The sequence below is a fragment of the Serinus canaria genome, chromosome Z (assembly GCF_022539315.1).
Source record: "Serinus canaria isolate serCan28SL12 chromosome Z, serCan2020, whole genome shotgun sequence".
Taxonomy (NCBI): Eukaryota; Metazoa; Chordata; class Aves; order Passeriformes; family Fringillidae; genus Serinus; species Serinus canaria.
The window spans coordinates 6,531,289-6,551,058 of NC_066343.1; the positions used below are offsets into that span (position 1 = coordinate 6,531,289).

Sequence of the window (19,770 nt, forward strand, 5' to 3'; positions counted from 1 at the left end):
TTGTAACCCCAGTGCGACAAGGAAAAGATGAAATTCCTGGATGCCTCGCGCTGTTCCAGGCTGGCAGGGAGCTGTCGCTACGCGGGCGCTCCTTTGTGTCGCTGCTGCTCCGCGGGTACCGCCAGGGGAGGAGGAGGAGGAGGAGGAGGAGGAGGAGGAGAAGGAGGAGGAGGAGGAGAAGAAGAAGGAGGGGTTGATGGAGAGAGGTCCTGTGGCGACAGCCGAGCCGAAGGCTGCTGCTTCTGACTCTCTCCCGCTTCATCCCTGTTTTTGGAAGGACAGCTGAGGGTCCCGGAGGAGGAGGAGGAGGAAGAGGAGGAGGAGGTGAGTGTGACACGGGAATGAAAATCTGCGGTCCTTGCGTTTTCTGTGCCGGAGTAGATTGCTGCTTCTTTCTTCTGGTTGTTGTTCTTCCTCTTCCTAATATTTATTGTCATCGTCATCAGCGTTCCCCAGGAGCTCAGCTGGGGCTGGGGTTTGACTCTTTCATTAAGAAAGCGAAGCAAAACCATGTGAAGAGTGGTAATGCCCAGCGTGCAGCGATCTGGCTGGAGGCTCTTTCAGGCAGAATTACCTTCGGGACTTTGGAGCCGGCGAGGAAAGAAATGCAGTTTCTGTCTGTTCCAGAGACTGTGGCAAACTGTAGCCATTTCTGGGATTCAGCCTAGGAATTATAAATCCTTTTTCCCTTTTTTTTTTTTTTACATTTTTTTAAAAATTCTTTTTAATTACTTTTTCCTTGCCAGGTATCATAGGGCTCTTTGCAGATATATAAGAGGCTATGAAACCACTCAATAATGTACCTGCCCGTGTCAGAGGAGTTTAACTTTCGACGCAAAGCAATTGTTTAAACTTAAATTTAACCCCGTGTTGCACCCTGTGGTGCATGCAGGATGTTTTTACCAAGTAGTGTCTGTGCAGGGCATCCCCGAGTCATCAAACCAGTGAAAGCAGAGCGTGTAAATTAATTAATTAACTAATCTATTAGAGATTCCTTGTTTTGGCAAGGGTGTTTACAGGCCATCCAAGGTCCGTTGGAATAAACAGGAAAACTCTCACTGGCGATGACTCATGTCCGTGGGCTTCGGACCAGTGCAGGGTGTTGGAAATGTGCTTTTCCAAGTGGAACTCCGTAGGTATCCCTCCCCCAGCCCCTTTGGCTTGTAAAGGGAGTGGGATGAGGTGCAGAGTGGTGTCAGACAGCAGCTTGCTGGTTTGTGGCTTGCTTTAAGTACATTCGCTAATTGCACGCGCGCTCCTTGGGGTTTCACAAGCCATTGATCTTTAATTAATTGCTAATGGCTGAGCCTGCTGCTGTTTGTGCGACTTATGAGGCAATTGCAGCCTGTCCTTCTGCAGTAATTATTATTGTGGTGGCATCTCGGGGTGTGCAGTGTCTGCCCTGAAACTTCCAGGTGCGGGGTGCTTGCGAGTGAGCCACCAGACCCGCCTGGGAGCGCACAGCTTGGCTGGCTGGCAGGTTTCCCTCTCTCAAGGGACTTTTCCTCATACCCTTTCTGGTCTCTTGCTTATCCCAGGCTGCACAGGATTTCACAGATAAATTCTGCATCATTCCCACGACTTCTGTGAGGTCTCCACTTGCCCCATGGACAGGCTCCATCCACGGCAGGGCTTCGAGCATGTCTGAGCCACTGCCTGGGGGCTCACAGGCTTGAGCTCTGAGAGGGTGAGTAACATCTTCCACTTACAATGGCTGTGATAGGGCTGAGAGCCGTTCTGGTCTATCAGAATAAATGGTTTTGCCAATAATGCCTGCTGAAACACGTCAGGGTAACTGTGGTTGCTGTGGCATTTGTGTTGGCAGAGCCACTTTCTCTTTGAATTTGAATGTGTTCTCCTTGTGTGCAGCAGATGCAAAGAGATGTGTGTAGTTTCTGTAGTAGCAGAAACTTCACCTACGTTTGCAAACACATCTACCCAGCATGTTCTTTGCAATCCTGCACGGTCCCTTGACACAAGTTTTAGGGGGGGCTGTTTCTGAATGATGTTTGAAGGGGCTCATCCTCAGACCACCATGGACCAGATTACAAGATTACCCTAAAGATGACTCCAGCTAGTTGGAGCTGAAGAGCCACTGTGGGCATCCTTCCCTTAAAATAAAACAGATTATAGACCTCTGAAAAGTATCTGAGAGCATCCCAGAAGTGGTCACGACAGATTTCTGCTGCCAGGAGTGTGCCCTGCTTTCCTTAGGGAAGCTGGCAGGAAGAAATGCTGCTGCTGCTGCTGCTTAGACCCACTGTCTGAAAGGGAAAGAAATTATTTGTGACACAGTGCAGGAAGGCTTGTCACAAAATCAAATTGCTGAAAACCACCAAAGTGATAATGTGAGCCCTTGTCAAGGGGTTCTTGCACTGCTCCTGTGCCATCCTCTCTGTGTCAGCCCCCTTGGTGATGTGCTAAAGATATTTTTTTAGTGTCCCTGCTATGATACACGTCTCCCCACAGCAAAGAATCTCCAAGCCTTCTTTCTGGTGATTACTGAACCTGTTTTCAGTGCAATACAAAGCAACAGGGAGGGAAAGAGAGTATCTGGCATCTCTCTGGCATCTCTCTCACTTTGCTCTCTCATTTAAGCTTCGTGCAAGGCAGTGTAGACCAGAATTAATTACTAATTCTAATTATACTTTGTGTCTGGGAGAAATTGATGATATTTTCAATTTCAAATTTATGCATCTGCAGCTTCTTTTTTCTTTTTTTTTCCCCACTGCAGCAACAAAGCCAGGAAATCTCTTAAACCCATGCCTATTTTAAGCCTGCCAGCAGTCCCTTTGACTTAATTCAGCTGAGTGGCCCAGGGTGGCCCAGGGCAATTGTTTGATAAAAAATTCGCAGTCAAAGTTGTTGTGATTTTTTTCAGGGTTTTGGGGGAAGAGGAGAGGGGGGAGAAGGGAAGAAGTTGTTTATTCCTGAAGCTTTACACAACTTGGCCAAGCTCTTCTGGGTAAACCCTCAAAGCTCTGGTTTTTGTGTGATACTCATTTATTCCAGGCAGTTTTAGAAGGCCTTTTTCATTCCCACAACACTTAATTATAACAAAACCACTGTTAGGTGTGCCTCTGCCATGTCTGTTTCTGGCCTGGAGGGTGTCCATGGCTCGGCACTTTACCATCCTTCCACACTTCCTTGTCTTCTGTTTTTTTCTGCCTTAAGCTTTCCTGTTTTTTTCCAAATTTTTGCCAGTATTTACCTCCCAGGTTTTCTTCCCTTGATAGCCTTTCCCTGTAAAAATGCAGCTGGCAGAGCCAGTACATTTGCCAGCATCTTCACTCTGCATTTTGTGTTTTCTCTGTTCAGTGTCAGCCCCCTGAGCTCAACACTCTGAGCAGCTCAGGACAAGGATTTTTCCAGGTTTTCCCTTCTGTGTTGGCACCCCTGCTTGGACATCACAGTGGTGTTTCTTTGATTGTGTCTCAGAGAGGTGTGCCAGTGGAAAACTGCTTGTTGGGTTTCTAGTGGGACCAGTTTGGGGGATAATTCAGCCCCCAAATCCCTGGGAGCTACCGGGAGAAGGAGGGAACAAGGATCAGCACCAGGGTTATAGAGGGAATGTGGCAGTGACACTGATGAAATTTGACTAATAGGGGCTGAATATCACCTCATAAATTCCTGATCTTTGGACCCTCCCTGGCTCTGAAAGTGAAAGCTGCCCCTTCCCATCCTTATTTTTCTTGGCACGTGGATGTTGTAAGGGATTCCCATCTAACAGCAGTGTGTCTGTTATGCTCTGTTCTGAGAAATGATGATTGCTAGCACGCTTCTTTCCCAACAACCAGCTTCCTCTTGGAGTTGTCACTCAGTTTGATTTGCTTATACCACAGATTAGCAATATCAGACTAATTCCTGCTGCTGACACCCAGTGCTTGACACCCTGGTGTCTGAAAATACACAGGAAGGATGAGGGGGCTATTTATAAAACAGGCAAAAAGCTGGTAGCCTGCATGAAGTGATGAAGAAAATTAGGCACACTTGAAAGAAGTGATAACAGAAGAGCCTACAAATTACCTGTCTTTAAATTCAGTATTAAATTGAAGTTATGAACGAATCTGTCCCTGATACTACAGTGTGGAAATATGCATGAATATCTGTGAATCTTTTCTCTCATTTGAAATGCTCTTCTGGTTTTTTTGTAAATTGGCATTTGGCCCCCAGCACTGAACCTACGAGGGTAAGGTACCTGTTTTAAATTTTAAAGATTACCTCCATCAATTTTTAACAATCTCAACTTATTAAATGTGCTACGTAAACAGTTTTAAAATGTCATTTCCTGAGAGTTTCTGAGCCACCTTTAAGTAGGTGTGTTGCAAGGTGCTTTCACCTCATTTTGGGGGTTGGGAAGAGCAGGGTTTTGGGCAGCAGTGACAGGGGAGGTGCAGAGCTGTTACTAATTCACAGAGAATTTCCTTTCTCAGGTCACTTACAGGTCACAGCTAGCAAAAGCACCAGAGATTCTGAGTGGGCTATAACAGATAAATAATCGGTATAACTCCAGCCAGCCTTCAGAAAGACAATTTTCATTCAAACAGGTATTTAAAAGAAGGAGAGAGATATTTCTAAATTTGAGTACCTGTGATTTAAAAGTATTAATACTTAACACAGTATTTTAGTCTTAGTGATTATTCAAAAGGAGGTTTTATATTTTCCTTTTGCTTTCCAGCTTTGCAAGTGACTTTTCCTTGTACTTCTGCCCCTTTTTGGATTGGATTCTGCTCTCTGCACCTCAGTGTCTGCGTGAGGAAATTTGCTTTCGTGCCCCCAGTGCCAATATAAATTCAAAGAGCAATTTCTCGGGAGTTTTGAAAATTATGTCCATCATACTTTTTATCAGAAACACATAAGAGCTGCAATTCTGCTATCTCTGTGAGGATAATATTAGCAGAGTTCTCATCATCTTTGCACTGTCCTTACTGGAGTCTTAGCTTTGTGTTAAGAGCTCTTCTGGAGGCATTCCATAAAATTAAATAGAGATTAAAACTAATTGGTTTCTATGTTTCTAAGCCACTGTAAAAACTTGAATAATAAGTTGAGAAAATTGTCTTTTTGAAAGTTTTTTTTTTCCTGCTGTTGAAAAATTTTATCACTAAAGAGTCATTTTCCTCTCCCATCCTATAAAACTTTTACTAATGGCAAAGAATCATTCATTATATGTCTCAAAAAAAACCTGTAAACAATAAGAAATAGTAATCAATGTGATTATTGAGCACAATTTGTATCCCCCAAAGTCTGAGTAATGCAAAAGCAAATGACAGGAGAACCTCCAGTATCTCATCTATTGTATTCTGCTGATATTAAGTCTTTCTGGCTAGAAAGATGAAAAATGCAGTTTTCATATTTCATACCTGATATTTAAGCTTTGAAAAATCCCACAAAAAAAATGGAATGAGGGGGTGATTTAGTGGTATAACATGGGACAGGAAATGTCACAGCATTTAGAAGCCAAACCGGTGCATTTTGTGACCTTTGCTGATGTCCTTTGGCGCTCATCTGAAATCCACCAGGAACTTCTCTGCTCAGGAACAACCCTAGGAAGAGCTTTTCCTTCAGTCATTCCCCATTGTCTGCAGAGGGGTTATTTCCATAGAGAGGAAAACTGAGAAGGCTGTGGGTTTTCCTGCTGCTGACCAAATCTTTGCAGCAGGATTTTCACTGGACCTTCTCTGATTTTTGAGTCTTCTCATCACTGCCTCTGTTTCCTCCTGGGGTGGCTGAGTCTTGGTATTCTTATCTGAAAATACATTAGGGGCGGATTAGCTGAGGCATGGGAGTCAGGACATTTTGGAACTGCATTCCATTATAATCTGAAATAATTCAGTGCCCCTTTTAGAAACAGTTTTTAATTCAATCTACTCTTAATGAAAAGGGAGAAATTCAATGTCAAGGGGAAAAACACTTACATGTAATCATGTGAAACATAGGTAGCTACTTTTACTTAAATTCCTAGGTTACCTTACATTCTGTTTTACTTAGTTAATCTTGGCTGTTAGGTGTCTGTTTCCCAATCCAAATATTTGGCTCCTGTTTAAATTGAATTTGATTACTTCAAGTAATTTGCCAGTGTTTCATTTGCTCTCAGTGTACTCAGAGAACACAACAGTGGCCTTTCAGATTTTTTTTCTCTAAGATGAAAATTTTTAATTAATCTTTTATATTAAAATTTTAAATGGAAATCCTTGCTAAAAGCTATTTGTGTGTTTAGTATCAGCAAAGGATTACAAACTGATCTGTGAGCCAGAAGGGGAGAGGCAGAGGTGCTTTCTCAGATCTGTGAGATCCTCAGCATTCTGTAGGAGAACACTCAAGTTTTTATTGGAAGTGAGAAAAGAAACTCAGTTTATTTTTGCAAACTGATTGCAATTATTAAAAAAAAAGGGGGGGGGGATGGATAAACTTGGTATTAATTTAAGCAGAATTTTCGAGCTAAACAGAAACCTTTTCTGCATCCCAGCTGCTTACCAGGAGTATACTTACTAATGCCAGACTGAGACTGGCTCTGGTTACTTATGGGAACCATCTCCTCATGCTAATTTAGGTGGTTGAATAGATGCCCAAAAGCCTGGGGTTATTTAGCTAAAAGTAGGTTTATAGCACAGTTTTGAATTTGAATCTGTTATGAGAGAGACTCATCCTTCACTTGCTGGAAGTCTTGAGCAGAAATAACCCAAACACAGGGGACACCATGCAGGTGGCTGCTGCAGCAGCCTGTAGAAACTTCTGGGCTCACATTTTCACATAAAATTCTCTGGATTGAGCACTTTCCAATTTTACTTTAAATCTGCCTCTCAAGCCCTTTTGAAAAGAGCATTCGTGGGGGCATTTTTCTTGTCAGGGGACTTCCAATGCCATGGAAAGTTTTAGGAAAGTTTCAGATCCATAATCTTCATTGTATTATGGATCTGATCATGAGGTCTGTGGGCACCACCTGGAATTCCCTCCCTTTCCAAGGGAAGGAATGGATTTGGAAGCTATGGGTTTGTACTCTGACTGTTGGAAGGAGTTTGAGGTCTGCCTGTCCAGGCTTCAAACTCATCCTGAGAGAGGCTGCTGCAAACACATCTGTGTCTGCCCAGACAGTTTGTGCTGTGTCTGGCTGGGCTGGAGACAATTCCCTTTAGTGGAAGCCCTTAAATTGCTGAGGTTTTGGGTTTTGGCTGGACTGTTTTGTCAAGGTTTTTGCTCTCTGTGCCTCCCCTGCCCCCTGCCCCCACAGAGAGCAGGTTGTAGGTTTTTGGGGGGTGACCTGTGCTGGCCAAAGGGTTTTCCACAGAATGTGTTGTCATGCCCAGCAATAAAACTTTGGGTAGGGGGAGGTGGACTGGGGGTCTTGCCCCACAACTGGCATAAGGCTTTCATTGACTGTGATGTTTATAAACACAAATGAATAAATAAATACTTTCGTGAAGCTGTTGCAACCCAGACAGTCTAAAGCATTTTAGAATTGATAATTTGTAAAAAGGTGGTGCAGAAAAATAGTTGTACCACGTTAAACCCCTGCTGTGGGATTTCATCCAACATTTTACTTTTTATCCAGTGATCAGGTTATGGCACTGTGCATTTTCTGCCAGTCCCCACTGGGACCATCTCCATCATTCCCTTTGCTTCTCTCTGAAGGCCCTGCTCCAGATTAGCTTCATGTTTCACCTATTAAACTGCTGAGTCCTGTCCACAGAGCTGAGGGTCACCCTGGGAATGTGGTGGCAAAACAAATCCTTGTTTTTCTTTGCTGTGAGTGCCACCAGCAAAGCTGAAACCTGTTTCTGTTCTGTTAAGTGAGGTAATGGATAACCAGCAGTGAATTTGAATGCTACCCTACAGGCAATTAACTGTAGATTGCTCCAATCTTGTTTTTCCCACTGGCCACAGCAGTCCTTGGCACTGATTTGTCACCTTCTCCCTGGATTCCTCCATGGAACCGAATTAAAATCCTCTTCAAAGTCCCACATAACTTTGCCTGCTTGACACCTCTCTTCTGCAGTGTGTTGTGTCCACTGGAATCATCTCTCTGACCTCTCAGGCCTGCCTCACTTGATCCTCTGACTGAGTCTCTTGTAACCATCTCTGTGTTTTCACTTCTGCTGCCAAACGTGGGAAGCTGTTCATGATGCTGTCACCTGAATGTTCTTGCAGGTGCAGTGGAGATGGACAAGGTGACTCTTCTGGAGGTCCCTTCCAGCCTCAGCCTTCCTGTGATCCCACTTGGAAGAGCTGTTCTCAACCCCTCACCCAGCAGCTTTCAGCATCAGATAGCTGTAGCATTAGTGCTGAAAGTCCATTTTAGTTAAGCTCCAGCCCTATCTCATCATTAATTACTGTAACATTATAAAAGGGGAATTATCTAGATGTGAGCACCATTTGCCTAAATAAGCTGTCACATTTCCCTCTAATTTACACCCTGTTGCTTCCTTGTATTTGGATGACAAATGCCCTAGGCTGAGGAGTTTTTACCTCTTGTCCCTATTTGGAAAATATTTGATCTATCCCCACAACCATTAAGGAATTAGCAGTAAATAATTTTTTGGGCGCAGTGACACTATCAGTTCCTAGCTGTGGCCTTCCACAGGAGTGTTGCTGCAAGTCTGACGTGGAATCCATCTGTTCATGTGACTCTGGAAAGCCAAAATGAAACTTTGAGCTGAGGCTGGAGGTCTGCCCGTGCGCTGTCACCCATCCTGCTGTCCCCAAAGAAACTGCCCCAGACCACAGGGGCATTTTGAGCCTCTGACTTCACCAAACCCAGGACGATTTCCAGAGCTGACAAAGGCTGATGTGCACTTTTGCAGGTGGTGGTTTGCTCCTTACTCTCTGGATATCTGAAAAATTGTTGTGCTAACGAGGACGTGATAAATGTAAGAGTGTCCTGCCTTGAAGTTTTTGATGGTAGAAATGGTGGGGTCTCATTTAACCTGAAAAAAAGGAGGAATTATTTATCTGTCTCTGAACTCTTGATTAGTCCCTGTAGTATTCAAGGTGTTTAAGCAACAATAGAAGAAAAACAGTGCTTAGAAATACAAGTTTGAAGACTGTGCTGTTGATCTTCCCAGCAGCCTGTGTTCAATAAATGTTCTTCAGAAGGGTGGGGATACTTTAATTTTGTTCACTGAGGGAGTTTATAGACTCATGGTGTTTGTAGGTGATCAGCTCTAATGTGAATATTCTCTATCCTGTGCCTATCCTGTGCAATAATTACATATTAATCTCTAAATATGTGAACACAACTCTTTTTGAAAAATCTATTTTCCTTCCTTTCTGAACTTAACAAGTAAAACCAGTTCTGTCTGGGTGCTGCTTGTGACTAAGTTAATTTTTTAAGGGAATCCTTATGAATAAAATCTTAATAATGGTGTTAGGATTTAACACATTTGCAGGCATAATGCTAAAGAAAACTTGAATTATCCTTAGGCTCTTGTTCTAATAGTGAATCCCAGACAACTTCTAGAGCTTCACCTTTGCCAGAGTGCAATCAGTGTTGCCAAGGAGAGTTCAAGGGTTTTCTGGGCATTTGTAAATTGGGCAGAGGAGAGTGCTCTTTTATCTCACCTAGGCAGTTTGCAGTGGAGACATATAGAAGAATTTCAGGAAAAAAAAAACCAAACCCTTTTCAGCAGCACCCTTGCATCTGTGGAAGGACCAGTTTAAGCCCAGAGTTACAGATAAATTGGATTTATAGACACAGCAGCCACAAATTGCAATGCAAACGGACCTGTGTGACCTAGCTTATTAAAAAAAAAAAAAAAAAAAAAGCAGTTTTGTGTGTTGTATGATCCAGTTGGTTTGTTAAGCAAAAGCTGAAATTCCTCCCTTTCCATGTTTTTTGGTTTCTCTGCATCATGCTGGAGCAGCCAGCAGAGAGTCTAACACCAGGGAAAACGTGGGGGTTTAAAGCAGGAGACAAAATCTTGAGGGGAAAGAGTCTTTCAGAAAAGTGTAAATTTGTACAGAAAGAGATCCTGTGCACAAACTGCTGTCTTCTTTAAGGAAAGCTAAATTCTGGCTCACTCTGATCATCCCCATGATTTGCAATGGCTGTATAAATGTTTTGTGGGAAAGGGCTGAAGCTTAGTGCTTCTCTCCTGACTTGTGGCAAATATAAATATTCTCATTCTCTCTCCCTTTCTCACTCAGTGGCAAATGAATTTAAGAGGACTGAATAAAAGTCTTTGCAAATCTCGTCCTTTACAATGGTATTTTTTTCTTTTTCTGTTCCTCTCTCAGTTCTGAAGCTGCACCTTCCTTGTAGGCAAGAGCTTTGGGTAGTTTCTGATATTTTCTGGCATTTCTAATGTCTGGATGAATCTCTGTATGGTCACACAGACCTTCTCAGAATGAAAACCTGGCAGTTTTCAGGCCAAACCAATAGTTTCATCCCCAAAAAGGCATCTGAGGGAGCATGTATGGGCAGACTGGAATGGGAACTGTGCTCAGTGCAAGGTCAGGTGGAAAACAAGGCTCTGCCTGGAGGTTCTTTGGATTTGTGTAGCATTTGTTCCACAGCTAACCTCAATGTGCTCATTTTTGGTTGTGTTGCTCAGAGCACATCTCAGGCTAATGGTGGTGCTTTGAGAAAGTGATGGCAAATTGTCCTGCAGAGCCCTGGTATTCTGTAAACTCACCAACTTTTACACTTCATTTGTACTGAATATTGCTGCTGTTATCAATAAGAAGCTTGACTATGCCAACATTCAAACAGCAATCAATTTATTAATTAATATGGTAAATTATGAGCAACACAGAGCTGGGTACAGTGGGGGCACTTTCCCTCCAACTGCACACCCATGGTTGGGGCTTACAGGTATTTATAGGGGTACTCATGAGCTTTCTCAGCAGTTTCTATTCCAATTTTTACTCATCAGCAGTTTCTATTTTCCAATTTTTACATCACAATTATTTACACTATTGTGATTTAGTTTTTCTCAGGATGTGTCCCAAAAAGGAGGGTCCCCAGATGGTGGTGGTAGTTTCTGAGATGTTGGTCCTGGTTTCCTAGAGAATAAAGACGAATCCCATCTGGTGAAGTCCAGCTCCCCAGATGTGGGTCCACCCTTTTAATTACAATGACTATAAATCTCATAGCAGTGATGTCCAGCCTCCCTTGGTCAAAACCACAAATCCTTGAGATGATGTTCATCTTCCTTTCTCAAGCTGTTTTTCTCTGTTTTGTTAAGGTGTGAGGTAAGCATATTTCCTTTATATATATTCCAAAGCTATAGTTTCAAGGATACAAGCAATATTCTAAAATTATACTTCAAAAGTATAATTTTATTACTGCAGCACTCTTTAAGGCCTGACTACAAGCCAAAAGGAACATCCTTAACGCTTTAATTCAAATGCTCCTAAATCAGCCAAGGTTAATTGCAAACAAAAGAGAGGCTGAAAGGCCTTCTGCCATGCTTTACTTTCCTCAGTTATTACTAGAATTCCCAACTGTCCCGTTATCAGCCTCCACACATATCACAATCACAAACACACACATTGTCTGTCTGCACCTGACACCAAACACAGCTTGGTATTCCACACTGCTGTGGCAGCACAGCCTCTGGAGAGAGAAAAGGGAAATTTGCTGGCCTATTCCTGCCACTGCAAGTGGAAGAAAGCCAGGCAGTGCTTCCTTCCACCTTGGTTTTATTATTTGTAGGATGAGTATTACTGCCTGAAAGTGGTGGCTTCATATTTCAGTATGGGTCCACTTGGCTTAGAAGGGTTGCAGTAGCTTTGCGTGCTACCCATAACTTCAGTAAAGTGGCAATAGCAGAATTTGTTTACCTGTGATGGTCAAACCCTTCAGGACATCTTCTAAAGCAGCACCAGACATGCTGTCTTCCTTCTGTTTGTAGATTATTACCCCTTTCAGCAGTGCTCATCAATCACTGGGTTTTCCTTAATGGTAGGGAATGAGTGATAGCCAAAGGCAAGAGTGATTTGTCTTCCCTTAGCTTTGCATTTCACTTCCCTGTGCTGAAGAAGTTACATAGTTCATTCTGCTCCAAGGTTGGCTCAGCCTTCTGCATGAAATGATTGTGATCAAAGCTTCACTTCAGAAAGGAGTTTGAAGAGGTCATTTAAAAAGGACAGAATAGCATTTCTGGGCTTTTAAACCTTGCCAGTCCTCAGTTAATCTTTGTAGCTGCACAAATGTCTTCCCCCTTCCAGGAATAGCTTTGAATTTTGTCTATTGGTTGGTTTGGTTTTGTTGTGGTTGGAGGTTTTTTTTGTTTTGCCTGAATTTTGTTTTGTGTTGTGCCACTGATGAGTTCCTGCTGGTTGATTACCATTTCCCTGCCTTCATTTTCCCTCTGCCTTGGTTTGTCACCTTTCTCTTCTGCTTCCCCTTATCTCATTCTTCTCTCTTATCCCCCCACCAACACCTTTCAGGGCTTCCCAGCAGCAGGAGCCACCAGCACCTCTCAGTTCCAACTCCTGTAATTCGTGTTGTAATTCATGTTGGCTGCACAATTTCTGGGACAAAAAACCCTTTGCCCTTTGCATTTCTCATGCTGACAATGATCTTTTCCAGGTGAACATGGCACTCACCCACTGGGACATTTCAAAGCTGATAACCAAACCTTTTTTGCACTGTGTGCCTCATCCCATCAGAAACAGCAGAATCTCTTCCTTTAACTACTGGGGGAAATAATTGTCCTCTGCAGATATCTGCTTCTGATAAACTCCTCTTATGGATCTGGGGATCCTTTCCAGAAAGAGCAGCAGGAAGATAAAACACAATGTCTGCTTCATTTGATGTGGTCCTGGATCCACAGAGAATTCCCTGGAATTCTCCAGCCACCTGCAGTAGGCTGGTTCTACTAAATTCATTACCCAGTGGAAATACTGGTTGATTATTTATCACCTTTTCAAGGGCAGAATTTCCTCACTGCATTTTGGAAGCAGATCAGTGAAAACATGACTTTTTAGGCCATGAACCAAGCCCTGGATTTCAACCTTTGTGTTCCCCTTGTCTTGTGCCACTGTTGTGGTGCTGACTCCAGTGCAGGGGGCACAAGGGCAGAATCCTCTGCCCTCACTTTTCTGCCCAAGCAGGTGTGACCAGAAGCCTTTTGGCTCCTACTTTCCTCTGGATTTATGATTAATGTCCACTCAGCACAAATTATTGAAGTATTTTGCAGATGACCAAAAGGGAGGTAAGAACACTCTTGAATTTCTGCAAGTTATTTTCAGGAACGAGAATAAAACCCAAAAATTCCTGGCCTTTGGGATAACCAGGAGCATTTATGGGATGGTGGCTGATTACACCTGATTGTGGATCTCTGGCTGGGAGTTTAATCCTGTTATTTCTGAAAGATGTTTTGACACCACATTAAAGATTTTCGAAGTGTCATCCAACAACACAGGGGTGTTTAAAACTGTGCACAAGGATGTTGTGCTCTTGCCAACAGCATTTTCCTGGCCAGAATAATTTTTTTCTTCCCCAGTGTGTTACATTTTATAGCTTGGTTCACTTTTTAAGGGCTCCTGGCAGATCCTTAAACTCTAGGCTACATCCAGGAGAAGCAGCCAAAATTAAGCTATGCCAAACCACAGCTACTGTGCTGCTGATTTGTTCATTTTTGTTGCAGGCACAAATTACAGTGTTTAGCAAGCAGTCATTCCCTGGCATTTGCAGCAGTGGCTGAGTCTCTCAGTGTCTTATTATTAAATAAAAAATAATTATATTAGTCATAAAAAGTCATGAAAGGCATAAAGCAGGGACTTGGGACTTAGTGCTACACATAACTTAGATATGATCTGGGCTGGAATCTACTCTGTTAATTTGGGTTTTTTTCTGCCTTTTTAAGGGAAAACTTTGACTATTTTTTTTTTTTTTTTAAACTGGTTACCTTTTAACAGCTCATGTTTCTTATGTTTGGGAAGAATCAATAGCCTAATTTCCTCCCAGAACTCTAGGATGCCACCCCAAACTCTGAGTGTACATATGTGAATACACACACATACACACACACATATTTCTATTTAAGACAAACATTAAAACACTTGAAGCTGATTTACAGGATGTCTTCAGAGTATTGAAAAAAAAAAAAAACCATGAAAAAACCCACATTTTCAGAGTATTGAAAAAAACATTCAGCCTTCTCTGGGGGTAAGGGTAGAGGGTGAGGGAAGCAGCTGGGTGGGAGATAGCAGCAGCTTTTTAGTACATTCTACCAAAAATAAATTGGGATTTTCCTTACACAGAGACACAGTGCTTAAAGGAGAAATAAACCCATGCATTTTGTGTCTCCTCAAGTTCTTTGCCTGGAAATATTTTGACTAAACCTTTGGGGTGTAGATGTGATGTTTCTTTTCAGTCTCCTCTTCTGCCTTTTCTTCTCCCTTGAGGGTTCATTGGAATATACATAAATTGGAGTGAGATTTTGGTCAGGCTCTGCTTGCAAGGACAGAGCAGAGTCTTTCATAAAGCTCTCTGTCCCCTTTATTTTTTATTAGAAGGCAGTTAGATTTAACAAACCCACACCCACTGTTTTAAATATTTCCTCTCTTGCTTGTTTAATCTCTTGCTTTAAAACATTACAGTTAAAATAGAGGGATTTTTAAAATCTGATGAGGTCTCCTGCTTCAGAAACAGAGAAGTCAAATCTCTTATATTCCTAAAAGCAGAGAGAAATACTTTCAGGGTGATAAAGCTGGGTCTTTATGTGAAAAGTGAGACTGAGAGCACCAAGGCATTTCCCTGTAATTTGTGGATCTTTTTAATGGGCAAAAATCCATATTGGCAGCCTTGTGTGTCAGCCCTAAGCCTGTGTAATTTCAATCTTGCCTAAACTCTGTTTTCCTTGGAAGAATTGCCATTCCTCATCACTGTGAAAAGGGACAGAGTCTTTCAGTGCTGTTAAAAAATCTTCTGACTTTCCCAGGCAGCTTTTGAAATAGGAAAGCAGAGGTTGTGTGTGTAATTTAACTTTCCACACACATTTGTATGTGTGTGGAAAGTTAAATTACAAATATTTGCCAGAATATTTGCTTTCTGTGTTTGCAGAGGCTGCTCCTCTTGTGTGATAAGGTCAGGCAGCCTCTGAGCCCAGCCCATTCCTCCCCAACACCTCTGTAAGACATTAACTCAGCAAGAATTAATGAAAAGGTTTAATTTTTTTTCCCCCAGGAAGTGTTTCCTCCTAGCTGGAGGCTTATGTGAATGCAATTTCTAAATATTATAATAATAATAATAATAATAATAATAATAATAATAATAATAATAATAATAATAATAATAATAATAATAATAATAATAATAATAATAATAATAATAATGCATACAGTGAAAAATCCTGTGTCCTGCTCTTTTCCCAGAGGGCTGGGAAAGAGACTTAGATTTACAAATATTTGCAAACCTCTGTTTTCTCATTAGTTTTGTCCATTGACCTCCCTAATTTTTAGATGCCACTAATTGCAGACCTTCAGTGTACATCTTGTAGGGGAGGAGAGAGCAGCTGGGTGAAGACGGGAAAGAGAATTTACCCAGGAAAAGGAAGTTTTAGCACAGGGAAGCAAAGCTTAAGGCTGAGATGCAGGAGATGAAGAGAGATGAGAGCACAAAAAGTGTGTACATCTGAAAGGGAAGGATTAAACACAATTAATTCCACTGAGGAAAAGGCACTGCAAACTCAAGCAAAATCTAAATTAAAAAAAAAAAAAGAAAAAAAAGAAGAAAAAAAGAAAAAACCCCAGGAGTCACAGTATAAATTACTTATCTCTTTCTTATTTCAAGGAAGAAGTGATTTGATCTTCGTGCTTCCAAAGAGGATTTTAAACCTGAAATTCTTTCACAGGTTTTTGACTGTTAAATGAAGAGCAGGGAAGGTGCTGATAGGAAGGGCAGCAGGGGCCATTCCAGCTGAGATAATTTTACAGCACATTGGAACAGGGGTCATGAGTCCACAAGCCATTCACGAGCCCCAGTGCCAGCTAGTCCTGAATATTTTACTGTTGACAACAATTTTTTTTGGTTCTCCCCTTACCAGATGCTGGCCTGTCAAAATCAGGGAAGATAAAGCTGTGCCTGCTTAGCACGCTTAAAAATAAAACCACAAACCTTTTTTTACTTCATGGCTAGGATTTTTCTCTCCTTTTTAAAAAAGGGGAAAGAACAGAGGGACACAAATGAGGATTATAGCTTGTTTTATGGTATAGTCTTCTCATAGGAAGGTATAAAATCCTGTTCATTTATCTTCTGAACATTTATTTAGATTAAATAGCCATCTCAGAGAAAGCCATTGCTCCTTGCTGATGAGTGGCTTTTGCAATTCTTGGCAGTGGGTAGGAAATTTATAAGTGGGCTACACCTGCTGTAGTCCTCAAAACAGACTATGGCACATAAAATTTTCTGTATAAATTACAAATTAAAAATAACATGAAGATTTAAAAACTACTATTAGGAAAAAATTTTTGTCCCATAGCAGTAACCACTCACTTTTTTGTGTGGCTTGCTTGGGTTTGTTTGTTTTGTTAAGTGACCTGGCAAAGTGATTTTTTTTCTGTAAAACTGCCATAATTCCTCTCACTGTTCATCACATCCTGTGTATTTAAAATTCTCTGGATTTTATGCTGTCATGCATGTTCAGTGAACTCCATGCCCCAGGAAGTCTCTCTGTCTGCTGGAATGCATCTTCTGAGGCCTCAGTTAAAAGAATAATATTCTAATACTAATACTAATACTAATACTAATAATAGAGCAAAATAACTTCACATTTCTTTTACTTTTGTATCTTGGAGCTGACATGCAGCCCTTTGTGTGGCATGCACGTGGCATGACAGATCCCCTTGCTTGCTGCTTCAGAAACAGAGAAGGTAAACAGAAACAGGATATCACAGGCTCTGAGGTTTTGGGGGTGAATTGTGGACAGGTAAAAAAAAACCAAAAAAAACCCCACTGTAAGACAAAGCAGAGAGGACCAGTTTTAATTTGCTTTTGGACTGTCCTGGTGGGGTGGTGTGACATGCACAGTTCTGGTGTCACATTTTGGGTGTAGGATGACTGTGCAAAACACCCAGTGGTGGAAGGTGTGGGTTTTTTTTGGTTTTTTTTTTTTTTTTTTGGTTTTTTTTTTTTTGGTTTTTTTTTGTTTTGTTTTTTTTGTTTTGTTTTTTTTTTTTTTTTTAATTTTTTTCTCTTGTTATTCTGTTCTTGGTAGGAAGGAAAATAACCCATCTCTGCAGAAAGTGCTGTCAGAGATGCACTTACTCTCTAGGACAAAGAATGCTGCATTTGCCTTTGGCCTTTCTATAGCAGTCTTTCTGGCCATGCAGTTTTCTTAATGGAGCCACGTGCCTGATCCTTTTAGCTGAAAGAAACATTTCAGCATTAATGAATAAGGAAGGAGTTAGAGAGAGGAAGAGAGGAATACTGTGGGAGGCAGCTGTACCTGCCCAGGTGGTTGTGGCTCTGCTGAAAGGATGAGAAGTCTGTAAGGATGGAAAAGGAAAATAAAATTGTAAAGCATTCAATGAAATTCAATGAGATTGTGTTGTATAAAAGGAACTTGTGCTCATTTTGCCATATGTGTGGGTTCTTATTTGATTTATTTATTTTTTTAATGCAAGCACAAAGTTGAATAAAGAGGAATGGAAGTGCTCAGCTCTGTCAGTTCTGTCCTTCCATGGCCACCTTTTAAACCATTTTTAACCACTTTTAACCATTGAGCTGTTAATGTGTCTGTGAGCTACAAGTGGTAGAAAAAAGTTACATAGCAGTCAGCTCTTTCAAAATCCTGGTTTTTTTAAGAGTGATGCATTTCACAATTAATCAGTTTTTCTTCACTTGAAAAGTCCTGTGGAGAAAAGTTTGGATGGTGCACAGTTCACATGCAAAATTTGGCATTGCAGAGGTTTCATGGGTACTTTTCCCCAAGTTTCTACAGTGGTTAATTTACAAAGCAGTGTGGAGAAATTTTAAAAATTAATAAAAAGTATCAGAGAAACATCTGTTTGCTTTGGAAGTGCCATCCAAAGGTGCACAGGGAGCTAGAGAACAGGAATTGTCATTCTGGGTTTGGAGCAGAGGAAGGAAAACATATCCAGGGTCAGAAGCCTCTTCTTCATTTTGCTCTGCAGACCTTGGTTTTCGATGTTGGTATTTGTGACTGTGGTTTGGAGAGGAAAGGATTTGCACACAGGATTTGTATTTTTGTTCTTCTAAAACTTCCCTGTATCAAAGAAAATTACTTTCACACAGTCTGCTAAGATATGTGGGAGAGAACAGGAGTATGTTTCTGGGAGTGGAAAATGTTCCTTTTTTTAGGCACGCTAAGCTTTGAAATCTTCTTGTGAAGTTTTCATGGCAGGTGTGACAAAATAATGTGAAAGTAACTATGGTAGCTTTAAAAAGCAGAAATCACAGTTACTGATAACTGTGCAACATTTGAAATGTGATTTTCAAACTGAGATTTGAAGACCAGGTACACAGATCATAGGGATGGATAACCTGGAGTACATTTGGATGTATCATCTAATTATTGTATTTTAAAGAGATACAATCAGTTTATTGTGTTTTAAAAGTTTCTAAAGCTTTGCTGCCAGAAGAAATTGTGAGAAAAGTTAGGAAAAGATGAGTTTGAAGTTTGTACAGCGAACAGTTATTTATGTGTTCATGACAGAAATAGAACTCTTTATCTGTCCCTAAAATCTCAAGAAAACAGGACTGGGGGCACGTGGGCTGTCTTCAAAGTCATAGAGAACTAAATGAAGTGTTAGTGTTTGTGCAGTGCTGGTGTGAGTGACTGGCTAAAGATACAAATTCAGTGCTTCTGAGTATGTTTGGGATGGCCATAAAAGTCTCACAAATGCATTGTGCTCGGGTTTTGGTAAATAATTAAACACATGTTGTGGGGCTGAAGCACTAAAAGCTCTGTGTGAGTGCTTGGAACTCAGTTGGTGGGAGCAGCAGCCCTTGGAAGGCAGCCCTTGTCCACGGGGATTTCTCTAGCAGCTTGGCTATGTCTAGCCAGCAAGATCTCCCTAAACAAAAAAATCTTTTGATTTTACTGCCAGGGGTTTAGAGAGAAGCTGGTTATCAGGACAAGGGATGATCAAATGGGCTGTGAGTACCTGGTGCTTTCTTTTGCATCACTCACCTGAATGCCCTCCTGCTTCTGCAGAATTGAGTCCTGGTAAAGCAAAACATCCCTAGAGAGGGGCACTGGATAGCTTAAAGTCATCTCTGCCTTCTACCTAGGCTGTGGCTCAAAAAACCATGCTGCCCACAGATGCTGATGCTCTTCTGGAGCTGCAATTCCCAACCCAACCTGGGTATAATGGAACTGCATGCCAGCTCTTCTTGTGTAAAAAATGCCAATCACTTGTTTTTCAAAATTTTAAAAGTTTAATAATAATACAATGGTTATGAAAATGGCAATATAATTCAGGTAATGATAATTTGGACAATTTGAATTAGGACAATTCGAGACAATAGAAACAAAGAGTTATGGACAGTCCAGGTACCTTTTTCTGGCCAAAATAAACCTGAAAAAGGACCCATGTTAACAGAGTATTAACCCTTAAAAGCAACAGCCTGTTGCATATTCATGCATCTCATCCATAATGCATAAATTCTATTCAAACACAGGATTCTGTCTGGGCAGTGACAGCTTCTTACTCTGAATCCTGACGGCATCTTCAGGCTGAGCAAGGTGGGAAGAAGTTTGTTTCTTCTGATGATGGAGCAATAAATGCTCTTTCTCTGAAAGATATAGGTGTTCCGTGGCTGCTATCTGCTGCCAGTCCTTCTTTGGGGAAAAAAGTATCCTA

The 19,770-nt window shown here is 41.5% G+C and overlaps 1 protein-coding gene across 6 annotated transcripts in view; it reads left to right on the forward strand.

The window, feature by feature from the left end:
* Window positions 1-167: 167 nt before the first annotated feature.
* The window catches only part of MARCHF3 (membrane associated ring-CH-type finger 3), a 61,178-nt gene continuing 41,575 nt past the window's right edge, over window positions 168-19,770 (forward strand). For 2 of the 6 annotated variants that reach the window (XM_050987224.1, XM_050987228.1), the window contains exons 1-2: window positions 168-324; window positions 1,539-1,687. Coding sequence is in view for 1 of the 6 variants with exons in the window: in XM_050987223.1 (XP_050843180.1) it covers window positions 13,140-13,154 (15 nt within the window). In the remaining 5 variants the exon portion in view is untranslated. The other 4 variants (XM_050987227.1, XM_050987223.1, XM_050987226.1 and 1 more) reach the window with 3 other exon arrangements.